This window comes from Oncorhynchus nerka, linkage group LG9b (assembly GCF_034236695.1).
Source record: "Oncorhynchus nerka isolate Pitt River linkage group LG9b, Oner_Uvic_2.0, whole genome shotgun sequence".
NCBI classification, from domain to species: domain Eukaryota; kingdom Metazoa; phylum Chordata; class Actinopteri; order Salmoniformes; family Salmonidae; genus Oncorhynchus; species Oncorhynchus nerka.
Genome location: NC_088424.1, coordinates 11,292,237 through 11,306,146, shown reverse-complemented (window position 1 = coordinate 11,306,146; position 13,910 = coordinate 11,292,237). Strand labels below are relative to the sequence as shown.

At 41.9% G+C, this 13,910-nt stretch overlaps 1 protein-coding gene across 4 annotated transcripts in view; it reads right to left on the bottom strand.

Annotated features, from left to right (window-relative positions):
• Positions 1-7,129: 7,129 nt before the first annotated feature.
• LOC115114089 (anion exchange protein 2-like) overlaps positions 7,130-13,910 on the bottom strand; it is a 69,684-nt gene continuing 62,903 nt past the window's right edge. For 3 of the 4 annotated variants that reach the window (XM_065013326.1, XM_065013327.1, XM_065013328.1), the window contains 3 exons: positions 11,387-11,556; positions 10,859-11,032; positions 7,130-10,652 (listed from right to left, as the gene is read on the bottom strand). In XM_065013326.1, the coding sequence (XP_064869398.1) occupies positions 10,575-10,652; positions 10,859-11,032; positions 11,387-11,556 (422 nt within the window). In that variant the 3' untranslated portion in view covers positions 7,130-10,574. Of the gene's footprint in view, positions 10,653-10,858; positions 11,033-11,386; positions 11,557-13,910 lie in introns of those variants that run through there. The other variant, XM_029642052.2, reaches the window with a different exon arrangement.

The following is a 13,910-nucleotide window of genomic DNA, read 5'->3' as shown; positions in this document are numbered from 1 at the left end:
TTATTTGTTGACAATTCATGATTGTATTTCATTCTTATAGTGATTATCAACAGTGTCTTATTTAAAATACTTAATTCTAACTAGACATTTATCTGCCACCCCCTTCATTTTAGCCAGAGTCCATGACTGCTATACCGATAAGCCTATCCTCGGGAATAACACGGGGCCTCAGAACAACCCACAATTGGACTTGAGAGATCCAAGGATGGATGGAAAGTTTCATTCCAGGCTCGAATTCGAAAGGCAAGGGAAAATAAATGAAACGTTCAAGGAGCCTATAGCCTTATAGCACTAGCAAGCCATATCTTTGCATGCAGGTGTCTGTTACGGAGTCTACTAACATATCATACTGAAACAGTGTCCTGATAATATCCAAGGTCTTGTTTGCTAATGTCTATTCTGAAATGACAATTCTAGACCATGGACATACTTCACTTTTTCCTCAGTCCAGCCTTTCATGTAGGCTACCAACACCAATAGTGTGCAACTGCAGCCAGAAATTCAGGGCATTCCTGCATGTGATCTAGAGTCCCATTGTGTCTCCTTTATGAACACCCCTCCCCTTGGTTCCTGCATGAACGCCCCCCTTCGAGCACCCAGTGCAACTGCAGCACGCATTCCTCTTGAGCATCCAATTGGTTCCTTCATGAGCCCCCCCATGTCGAGTATCCTATTGGTTCCTGCATAAACACCCACCTTGAGCACCCCATTGTTCCCCCCCCCACAAGCACAACATATTCAGCTTGTGTGACATTTTTGAATGTGGGTCAAAAGGGCAATAAAAGTATATGAGTTTTTTCAGCACTAGCACTACAGGAGGGAGGCTGGGGCGACACCATGTGCTAAGATGCTAGTTAGCTAGCTAGCACACTGTGTCAGGCACAGATTTCTCCGGTACACAGCAGGCGGGAGCGAAGGACACTGCCTACTGGTTGTCCCCACCTCCTACTAGCATAGCAGGCGAGAGGCTTGGGCGACACTGTGTACTAACTAGCTTGATAGTAAGCGACACTGTGTGCTAGCTAGGTTGCTAGTTGACTAGCTAGCACACAGTGTCGTCCCTGCCTCCCACCTGCTGTGTACCGGAGTCCTCCTTAGGACTAGCTGGCTAAGCTTTAACAGAACTGCGGGAAAACAGTTCCCGACAAGTGGGAACAAAGGACGCTGTCTACCATTCTACAGCTAGCTAGCTACCGTTGTTGCCCCCACCCCTTCTTTTGTGGGGTTTAGAGGCGACATCCAATATTATTGTGAATTAATGCCACCTACTGTAGGACAGCTTACTGTAGGACAGCTGTGCTAACTAAAAAAATGACAAATAGAAGTATAAATATGCAGAAGCAGGAATGCCCACATGCTGGAACGCCCAGAATTGCGGGCCCAATTGCACCCTCCTCACCAACACAGCCAACAGTGCCACATAATTAAATGAAACTGGTCGAATAGATGGGGAAAGGAGAAGGCCTTCACTGGAATCCCACATCATCTAGTTGAGACTGGAATGTAATAATAACCGTAGGCCGGTGGCATGTCATGTGAAAAAGCTGAGATAGTGAACATTGAACAATTTAATTGTAAAGGCCTATGTAGCAGGCTATGGTATTTCAGGCAATGCAATTAAAGGTTATGAACCTATTCCTAGAAACGTCAAACATTTAGCCTGTTGCACAGGCCATATAGACACTAGTCTAGAGCGCCTGGTTAAATCGTGCTTTGAAGCATTTTTTACATCTCTAAATGGTTCAACTATTGAGAAGTATGTATTTGTTTTACTTTCCATGGTGTGAAAAGTATGTGCTACTACATTACACAAGCTGATGTTTTGACCACATGGAATTGGGGGGAATTACACATCCTTTTTCCCTCGGGTTATGATTGGTTTGTCAGAATCTCCCTAGGAGAGGTGGGTGTGGAGTCAGGCGCAGGAGAGCAAGAGTTCCAAGAAGGGCGTTTTATGACTGGTCCACCAACAGAACAGCTACAGGACCACAAAAGCAGCCACAAGAAAACAGGAACACAGTCTAGTAAAAAACAGAGGAAACACACTCCTCTACTAAACTAACGTGCGGGAAAAACAGTCCCAAAAAAGAAACCTGCTTAATTAACAGTAAAAAAAAACGCAACCCAAACCAATGACAGTAACACAAACAATCCTGCACAAAACCTAGCGGGTAGGGCGAGATTAAATACCCCACTGATAAGCTAAACTAGACACAGGTGAACACAAGACAGACAAAACCAAACGAAAAAGAAAAGGGATCGGTGGCAGCTAGTAGGCCGGCAATGACGACTGCCGAGCGCCACCCGAACAGGGGGAGGAGCCACCTTCGGTGGAAGTCGTGACATAGTTATGTTAGTGTAAAAGTTTATAGTCAAAACAATGACACAGGATTAATTGCTTAAAACATAAAAGTCACTGGCCAGTGTCCACACACCAATACACGTAAATATCAGCCAACTGTTGTCATTGTTGATATCCTATGGCGGGTCGTAATTTGTTGGAAGTTAAAAAAAAGTGGTTTATTCTCATTTCCTTGATGGCAGCCTCCCGAAATCACCATCCACCATTCCAAACTATAGATAGAAGCCTTCTACAAATGTTAATCTAACCAACCGTGAATAGGTTATTCCAAGCTAAATAGTGTAGATTTAAACAGCGCTACACCCCAAACGTTCGCCCCCGTTCTATTGATTTCAGCAGAGGCTCCTTGCCCATACAGAGACACGTGCCCCCTCAGATTTGTCTTGTTCAAATGTTTTTTTTAAATATGATTTTTGTTGTTGTTGTTTCTCTGTAATACTACTAGCCACCTAGCAACTTTACGAAGCTGGCTTTAGCTACTCCAGATAGGGTCCCAATTTCCCAACCTCATAATTAGCTACCAAGAAGCCAGCTCAGGCTATCAATCAAGTTAGAGTAGCTAGCATGTCTAACTATCTTAGCTGGCATACCTGCTGGCAAGGTTGTTAGACTTCAGAAAAGCAAGTAATTACTAGATATACTCAATAAGACTCACAGTCCTTTCAATGCAGAGAAGCATATTTAGTTTCTTTAAAAAATAACCATCAGTCAGGAGGATACAAGCAGCTCAAGATGTATGGTAAGATATTCAACAACAAAAAAAGTGTTTAAAAAATGCTAAATTCTCCAATTCCTATACGGAGGAAATAGCCCCCCTCCAGAACACCATCCTCACGTACTTTGGGCTGCATGATGCCCTTGGATGTCAGCATGATATTGATGGAAGTAATTTAAAAAAAAAACACTTACCTCGTTGGCGACCCACTTGAATCAAAATGTAACACTTCAAAACGCAACAATTGTAAAGATTTTCCTGAGTTACAGTTCATATAAAGAAATGAGTAAATTTAAATAAATTCATTAGGCCCTAATCTATGGATTTTACATGACTGGGACTACATATACATATGTTGGTGACGGATACCAAAAAAAGTTTGTGGTGTGGATCAGAAAACGAGTCTATATGTGGTGTGACCACCATTTGTCTCACACATCTCCTTCGCATAGAGTTGATCAGGCTGTTGATTGTGGCCTGTGGAATGTTGTCCCACTTCTCTTCAATGGCTGTGAGAAGTTGCTGGATATTGACGGGAACTGAAACACGCTGTTGTACACGTCCATTCAGAACATCCCAAACATGCTCAATGGGTGTCATGTCTGGTGAGTATGCAGGCCATGGAAGAACTGGGACATGCTGTTTTACACGTCCATTCAGAACTTCCCAAACATGCTCAATGGGTGACATGTCTGGTGAGTATGCAGGCCATGGAAGAATTTGAACATTTTCAGCTTCCAGGAATTGTGTACAGATCCTTGTGACATGGGGCCGTGCATTTTCATGCTGAAACATGAGGTGATGGCAGATGAATGGCACAACAAAGGGCCTTAGGATCTCGTCATGGTATTTCTGTGCATTCAAATTGCCATTGATAAAATGCAATTGTGTTTGTTGTCCGTAGCTTATGCCTGCCCATACCATAACCTCACCGCCACCATGGGACACTGTTCACAACGTTGACATCAGCAAACCGCTCGCCCACACAACGCCATACACCCTGTCCGCCATCTGCCTGGTACAGTTGAAACCAGGATTCATCCTTTGAGAGCACACTTCTCCAGCGTGCCAGTGGCCATCGAAGGTGAGCATATGCCCAATGAAGTTGGTTAGGATGCTGAACTGCAGTCAGGTCAAGACCCTGGTGAGGACAACGAGCACATAGATGAGCTTCCCTGAGACGGTTTCTGACAGTTTGTGCAGAACTTCTTCGGTTGTGCAAACCCACCGTTTCTTTCCAGATGTGGAGGTCCTGCGCTGGCGTGGTTACATGTGGTCTGAGGTGAAGAAGCCAGATGTGGAGGTCCTGGGTTGCCGTGGTTACATGTGGTCTGCGGTGAAGAAGCCTGATGTGGAGGTCCTGCGCTGGCGTGGTTACATGTGGTCTGCGGTGAAGAAGCCTGATGTGGAGGTCCTGGGTTGCCGTGGTTACATGTGGTCTGCGGTTGTGAGGTCGGTTGGACGTACTACCAAATTCTCTAAAACAACATTGGAAGCAGATATGGTAAAGAAACTCTCTGGGAACAGTTCTGGTGGACATTCCTGCAGTCAGCCAATTGCACACTCTCTCAATACTTGAGACATATTTGGCATTATGTTCTGTGTCAAACACATATTTTAGAGTGGCCTTTTATTGTCGCCAGCACAAGGTGCACCTGTGTAATGATCATGCTGTTTAATCAGCTTCTTGATATGCCCCACCTGTCAGGTGGATGGATTATCTTTGTTAAGGAGAAATGCTCACTAACAGGGATGTAAACCCATTTGTGCACACAATTTCAGAGAAATAAGCTTTTTGTGCGTTTTGACAATTTCTGGGATCTTTTATTTCAGCTCATGAAACATGGGACCAACACTTTACATGTTGCATTTAGATTTTTGTTCAGTATAGCTATCTGTCCACTACAAATTTTAATCAGTGACGTACACATTGTTCCCAGATTCCGTGTTTTCCGTAGTTTCAAATCGATTAGTGATTTATTGCCACTTGACAATGTGTGTGCAGTTTGTTTATAAGGTGCTTGTTTAAAAAAATATCTAAGTAATACTATGACTATTGTTGCACATGTATGTGTAGATAGTACATTTCATGTCTATGTTTTCAATTATCACAAACTGTTTCTGCATATTGGTTATTGATTTGGACACTTTAAAACTGTGTTTTGTTATTGGGCTATTTATCAATATTTCTTGTCAACAGGAAGCAGCTACAGCATAATTTTCAACGTAAGTTTTAAGAATATTCCAGAAATCACCATGCCTACGTACTCCGTTTATCGTCATCCAGTTTACTCATAATACAACTTAAGTTGTAAGAAAATCACCGTGCCTACGTACTCCGTTTATCGTCATCCACTTTAATTTGCCATGGACTCATAATACACTGCTCAAAAAAATAAAGGGAACACTTAAACAACACAATGTAACTCCAAGTCAATCACACTGTGAAATCAAACTGTCCAGCAACACTGATTGACAATAAATTTCACATGCTGTTGTGCAAATGGAATAGACAACAGGTGGAAATTATAGGCAATTAGCAAGACACCCCCAATAAAGGAGTGGTTCTGCAGGTGGGGACCACAGACCACTTCTCAGTTCCTATGCTTCCTGGCTGATGTTTTGGTCACTTTTGAATGCTGGTGGTGCTTTCACTCTAGTGGTAGCATGAGACGGAGTCTACAACCCACACAAGTGGCTCAGGTAGTGCAGCTCATCCAGGATGGCACATCAATGCGAGCTGTGGCAAGAAGGTTGGCTGTGTCTGTCAGCGTAGTGTCCAGAGCATGGAGGCGCTACCAGGAGACAGGCCAGTACATCAGGAGATGTGGAGGAGGCCGTAGGAGGGCAACAACCCAGCAGCAGGACCGCTACCTCCGCCTTTGTGCAAGGAGGAGCACTGCCAGAGCCCTGCAAAATTACCTCCAGCAGGCCACAAATGTGCATGTGTCTGCTCAAACGGTCAGAAACAGACTCCATGAGGGTGGTAATGAGGGCCCGATGTCCCCAGGTGGGGGTTGTGCTTACAGCCCAACACCGTGCAGGACGTTTGGCATTTGCCAGAGAACACCAAGATTGGCAAATTCGCCACTGGCACCCTGTGCTCTTCACAGATGAAAGCAGGTTTACACTGAGCACGTGACAGACGTGACAGAGTCTGGAGACGCCGTGGAGAACGTTCTGCTGCTTGCAACATCCTCCAGCATGACCGGTTTGGCGGTGGGTCAGTCATGGTATGGGGTGGCATTTCTTTGGGGGGCCGCACAGCCCTCCATGTGCTCGCCAGAGGTAGCCTGACTGCCATTAGGTACCGAGATGAGATCATCATGCTATGGACTGGCCCGCCCGTTCCCCAGACCTGAATCCAATTGAGCACATCTGGGACATCATGTCTCCCTCCATCCACCAACGCCACGTTGCACCACAGACTGTCGAGGAGCTGGCGGATGCTTTAGTCCAGGTCTGGGAGGAGATCCCTCAGGAGACCATCCGCCACCTCATCAGGAGCATGCCCAGGCGTTGTAGGGAGGTCATACAGGCACGTGGAGGCCACACACACTACTGAGCCTCATTTTGACTTGTTTTAAGGACATTACATCAAAGTTGGATCAGCCTGTAGAGTGGTTTTCCACTTTAATTTTGAGTGTGACTCCAAATCCAGACCTCCATGGGTTGATAAATTTGATTTCCATTGATAATTTTTGTGTCAGCACATTCAACTATGTAAAGAAAAAAGTATTTAATAAGAATATTTCATTCATTCAGATCTAAGATGTGTTATTTTAGTGTTCCCTTTATTTTTTTGAGCAGTATATTTTTATTTCAAACTTTGACGGTTAGTGACTGATAACGTGATCTTTTTGGGTGTTTAGGTGATAGATCATACAGTATGGTGATGACAAGAAGAAAGTGTACCGTACATCATTTATATGGCCTATCCTTAATATGAATGTCTACTTTAAATTGATCATTTTTAGGTATCTCTCAACCACTTGACACATACTTTTGTACAGGGACAGACACATCCTTGCAAATAGAAAAGAAAACACAACTTTCAGTTTCATTTGATCATTAATAGACATTTACATATATATAATACATGTTAAAAAAAACACATTTAAAACCAGTCCATTTTTGTCATTCTACAAACTTGACATGGATAAGACCAAGGCGGATTGTCTATTTTAACATCTTGCAATGTAGCTAAAGCCAAAGCACTTGAACCATGATTGTTTCCTAAGAAAATATATGGATATATTTGTATGTAATATATTTTCTTTCTTCTTTATTTGTCACTCATGCTATACTATTTGCAGTTAATTATCCCAAAGCATTGTTTTTTGGTTTAAAAAAACAACAACCTTTTCCTCCCCAATTTCGTTGCAAAGCTAGCATCCAGAAATATGCTAAAATATTTGTGGCATCTTATGTTCTCTCACATTGTATTTTGAGTGGAAAGATGATATGACCTGGTGAACTTGACAAAGCACACAAACTGAAAACTGTAACAACAGCAAGCAAATCTGCAAAGTAGGCAATTTGGAGCACATGATGACAACAAACCCATACATGGCAGCCACTGCTCTTCCTTTGCAGTGATTCAATGAGACACAGTCTTCCTACTACACACTTTTGAAATACTTGCAAACAACTGTAATTTTTCAGTGCACCGGTATGATGTTTAACTTTCTGGTAGAAAGTAAACAGAATCTCAATAACGTGTATTATGACTGTGTATGTTACAACACATTTAGTGACATTTTAAGATGGAAACAGCTGTTATTAATATACTATCCTCATTGGCTTTATAGACATGATTAGCTACTGGGGCCCAAAAATATGTGCATACTTAAAAATACCTTAATTTGTATTGAATAGAATGTCTCCTACTTCTGTTTACTGTACATTAAAGCCGACATACTGTACATACTGTTGTTCAGACAGTTAAACCAAGACTATACAACTAGGACACAACAGTGAAAATCAAGTAAATCGTGGTATGTAGTGTATTCAGGTATGAAAGACTATGTAGGTAATGGGACCAAACATCTTTAACATGTTCGGAGAAGCACAATGGTGAGATCTAAGCAGCAAGTGATCGGTAGAAAGCGACTTACAGTATGTGCTCTTCAAATAATATAATGTGGTTTGTCATTCCCACAGGATAGGATTTTTTATTTTATTGTTGACACATTTTGCCAAATTAATGAATGAAGGCTTCCCCTGTGTATCATCCCAAATACACACAATTGGGTACTGTAGTGCTACTTTATTGGGTACTGTAGTGCTACTTTATTGCTAGGGTTGTATTCATTCAATTGCAAATAATGAATCAATTTGAATAAGGGCTGCTTTTAAACAACAGTGTCGAATCTGGTTACCACCTACACGTACAAAACGTTCTGTTACCCAGAGGTGGATCCATATCCTGTATAAAGCATTCCAATTCCAATTGACTTTAGTCCAGTACAATATGTCTAACTTGTATTGTACCTCAAATTTCTTAAATTCAAGTGTGGCAAATAGCTTGTGACTGTAGTTGAGATGACTAAACTGCTTGGAGTAACCCTAGATTATAAACTGCCATGGTCAAAACATATTGATGCAGTAGTAGCTAAGATGGGGAGAAGTCTGTCTATAATAAAGTGATGCTCTGCCTTAACAACACTATCAACAAGGCAGGTCCTACAGGCCCTAGTTTTGTCACATCTTGACTACTGTTTAGTCGTGTGGTCAGGTGCCACAAAAAAGGACTTAGGAAAATTGCAACTGGCTCAGAACAGGGCAGCACGACTGACCCCTCGATGTACACAGAGAGCTAATATTAGTAATATGTAGGTCAATCTCTCCTGGCTGAAAGTGGAGAAGAGATTGACTTCATCACTACTTGTATTTGTGAGAGGTATTGACATGTTGAACGCACCGAGCTGTCTGTCTAAACTATCGGCACACAGCTCGGACACCCATGCATACCCCACAAGACATGCCACCAGAGGTCTCTTCACAATCCCCAAGTCCAGAACAGACTATGGGAGGACCACAGTACTACATAGAGCCTTGACTACATGGAACTCTATTCCACATGAAGTAACTGACGCAAACAGTAAAATTAGAGTTTAAAAAACAGATAAAAAACACCTTATGGAACATCGGTGACTGTGAAGCAACAAACATTGGCACAGACACACGCATGCATGCACACACACGATAACATACGCACTATACATACACATGGATTTAGTACTGTACATATGTGGTAGTGGTGGTGTAGGGGCCTGAGGGCACACAGTGTTTTCTGAAATCTGTGAATGTATTGTAATGTTTTTTTACAATATAAACTGCCTTTATTTTGCTGGACCCCAGGAAGAGCAGCTGCTGCATTGGCAGCAGCTAATGGGGATCCATAATAAATGCAAATACCATTCAAACCATATTATACATAAAGTTATAATGGTGTCACAGTCACATGCTATTTGCCGAAAGAGAGTTGGACAGGCCCCACAAACACACACTGCAAATAATTGGTTCTATAATGCAAAGCTCTATAATGCAAATCTTTTCTACTCTTGTATTTAAGCAATTTGAGGTACAGTACAAGTTAAACATATTGTATTGGACTAAAGGCAATTGGAATGGGCACAGAAACCCTCCTCATTGAAAACAACAATTAACTGAGCGTAGCCTAGTTGCCCTTTTGATGGGGAACCATTAGATTTATCAGGTTTTTGTTGCTTTTACTTCTGTCAGTGTGCATTATGGTAAGTGCTTCTCAGTGAAGCTACAACATTAATGAAATGAATTTGCCATACTGGAGGGCCATGTAAAATCATGTGAATTGAGAACCACGTAGTGTACATTTGACCCACTCTTGAATGAAAAATGTACCATAGTAGTAATAAATATGTAACATTCAAAAGACTACTGCAATGATACGCTTAACTGTGGGAACTAGACTGAATGGTAAATGTTCGTCTATGACTATGTTGTACATGTATATATTCATCAGTACAAAGTGATAAGATGTATACTACATCTGTACTGATCCTATCGTAATAAAGTGCTTCTTCTTAGGTCATGACCTCAGAGGATGTGGTTTCTGCCCAATTTCACCTTCTGCACACTTTGCGCAGAAGGTGGAGACTTGGAATTGGGCTCTAGTCTTTGACACATAGCAATTCAAACTCCCACCTGACATTAAAACACACCCCAAAGATACCTAAAAACATGAATCAACATAGTAACTCAAATTATTTTTGAAGGACAAATCTACCTTCCAAAAAGCAATATAGTGAAAACAGACAAAAAAAATATGATGTGGGAGTTGGGACCCTAAAAAGCTTTCAAGACAATTCAATTTAAAAAATGAGTAAAACATTTCAAACCATCAGTGGTGCGTTATAAATTATCAGCTGAACAAACAAAGGATTTGGTGGGTTTGGAGCAACTTCCTGGAGTATACTGTAGGGCTAGGGTGTATATTGGTTGGCAGAATGTCCATCACGTTGGCACCATCTCTGTGTACTCATCCTGTCCCTCCCTCTCATCAAACTTAGGTTCTGCGTCATCTGCATCCAACTAAGACACAAAGAGAGAGCGGGGGTAGAAGTCAAGGGTCAAGGTTATTACCAGGGGTCAGCTGCATAGGATATCAGACTTTCCCACAGATTATTTCTCAGACAAAGGCCCCCGAAGCAACATCCCACTGTAAACTAAAACCAATAAAAACACAACTCCTGTAGGCGGTGGCAACAGTGCTAGACGGTGTGTGTGGTGAGACTTACACACTGCATCTCGCGCGTGGTGAAAATGCGGGGCAATAGGAACCATTTGATGGGCACGGTGAGGATGAGGACGAAGGGGAAGGCCAGCGAAGCCACGGTGGACATGACTGTCCACAGTGCCGCCAGACACACCAGCTGGATCCCCGTGAACAGATGCATGCGCAGGGTCCTCACCTGGAACACACACACATATATTAGAATAGCAGTTCTAGTCAGAGTCAGTAGTTGGCTTTCAAAGGCCTTGCCCTTCAGATGCTAAGGACACTTTTACAAGATAGAACCAGTGTCGTTATTAAGTTTTGTTTAGCTACTCTGCAGCACAGGATTTTCAGGCGTGGTTGGGGTTTGGGTAGTACTTACATTGTGGACGTAGGTGTGGTCAAGGTTTGGGCAATACACTGACCTTGCAGACATAGGTGTGGTAGGGATTCAAGCAGTGCTGCTGACCTTGCAACTGTAGGTATGGTTGGGATTTGGGCAGTACTGACCTTGCAAACATAGATGTTGTTGTGGTTTAGTGGTACTGACCTTGCGGACATAAGTGTGGTCAGGATGATACTTGGGAGGCATCAAAAGCAGCAACATGCGCTCGGTGAGCTGGATACCGTTGAGGGACATGACGCCCATGTAGAGGAAGATCCCAAAGAGCACAGCGATGGGGATCTGACGCAGGAGATCTCCGATCACAATGGACAAACCTAGCCAGAGGAACAGACGTGAGAAGAACATTTGTCCTAGGAAATGAACACACCATTTATATGAAGCATGTGTCTGGATCTAAAAAAAAATGTTTTAAAAAATCACGTGAAAAAAACATGTGGTTTTCCAAGACGTATAAACATGTGAACAAATCACTTGTGAAAAATAAAAACAATTGTTGTTGACATTTTCATGTTTTCAGACAAGTAAAGTTTCACAAGTGTTTTTTTTAGGCTATAGAATTTACACAACTTCAAGTTACATCTGGTTTCCCATCCATGAACTGGCTAGAACCCTGCTTATCTTCAGAGACACACCAGCAATGGGGTGCTCTGTTGCTTGAATGAATGTGCCAAATCTTGCAACTAGAAAAAGATAACCAAAAATTGCAGAAAAGGGGGAGACATTTTGTTTAATCATAAAAAAATATTTCACTGCAAACATTTTTTTTGCATACATTTACATTTGCAATATTTTGTTTTGCTATCAATACTTTTGGGTATATGTTTTGCTTTCAATATCGTTTGCAATACTAAGAATTTGGTTATCGACATCAGAAGTTTTGCTTAATATCAATGGCACAAAAGCAACTCATTCACTAGAGGATGGCACCATATAATAACAATATGACTCTATTTAAGGTGTTTAAAGTGGCAATCCTTAATTGAAACTTTAACAAAGTGTTCTCCTTGCCCAGTGGTGACCCGTCATTCATGGCAGGTGGGGTAGAGCCCTGTTTTTTGTTTAAAGTGGCAATCCTTAATTGAAACTTTAACAAAGTGTTCTCCTTGCCCAGTGGTGACCCGTCATTCATGGCAGGTGGGGTAGAGCCCTGTTTTTTGTTGTTGTCTGTTTTGTTATATTGGCATTAATACGTGTCACATATCAGTTGGCAAACAATGTAAAAAATATAATTGAGTTAATAAAGTCGCATACAAACATGGTCTCTTTTTTGATTTCTTGAGTAAGGCAGCTCCAAAATGCAGGTGTTTCAAGCTAGCTCAGTGCTTTCTGTGGTGGTGGGGCAGCCAGTGGAAAATACAGTGCGTAGGGGTTGGTAATGTTCTCTAGTTGCACCATGATTGGCTCAGTTTTCTGTCAGTTATGGGGACACTAAGTCACCGCAAAATCTACAGGGAAAGTTTGAAAATTCAAACCCCTTGGGTGCTGCCATAAAGTTACATTAGAAGTGCCCATCTAAGAAGGCTCATGGTCATTGGACACGGATAAAATTATGTCAAATCACGTTATATCTAGCGTAGCTTTGATTGGACTGATCATGTCAACATCATACTTTCAAAATCTTAGCTAACAAGCTAGACAAGCAGTCATCATCATGAATCAAGTCGACAATCTACTGGCAAATCCTTTTCAAGAAATTATGGATAAAACATCTCGGCGCTCATCGGCCATAAACATTACACAACAAGTTGGAAATCGCAAATTCAACAATGATTTGTTGAAGGTTTGGAAGGAATTAGTGGCTAACTGCAAGTGTTGGAAAGCAATCACTAGCCTGCTATTCAGTAGAGAGGGTGTGTAGTCCAAGTCTGGTATCATGACTTGCTCTTTTGGGTGAGGATCATAGGCACCAGACCCCCTCCTCTCTCCCACCACAGTTTTATAACGGTCGTAAATAACTGCAGGAACGCTCTCTCTCCCACACAATGAAAGGGAAGTTTAAAATCCCTTCTTTACAACAGAGAGAGATATTGTAGTACTGTGACATCCAAGATTGGATAATGAAACAATATTTCTGTAATCCAAGCTGTTGGTCCGTGGCTACTTAAAGAACAATCATGTGAAATTCATGACTAATTTGTGATGTAACTAAGGGCAGTAGAACAACATAAATGCATCTCTGAATGTGTATATTTTCCAGTGATCAGATTCACATCTAGATGTTGTGGAACTTATATGATTAAATATGAAACTATTTGTGAGAAGATGTAATGTGATGTTAGCCTTCTAAGTGAGAGAATTGTTTTTCATATGAAGTCTTAACAAGTCAGTGACTCCATCCACGTGAGCACACACATGTCGGCATCATGGAACGTCCCTTTTTCCAGATTTCATAAAAGGACCAGTGACAAAATGTACATTTAGACCAGAGAACGTGAGGACGAGCCCGTTGGGTGCTGAAATGGTGAAATGCTGAAATGGTTAAGAAATGTAAATCTCTAGAGACCAGTACATTGCCGGGTTGCTATGGGCGTGTAAAATGGTTCTAGCTCTACATAAGACAGTGTGAGCTGAAAGATACAAAATGGTTAGACACTCTGAAATTTTCAACAGAGAAGAAGAAAATCTCTATAGACCAGTCAGCGTGAAGCAGTGGCTACATGGCTGAGAA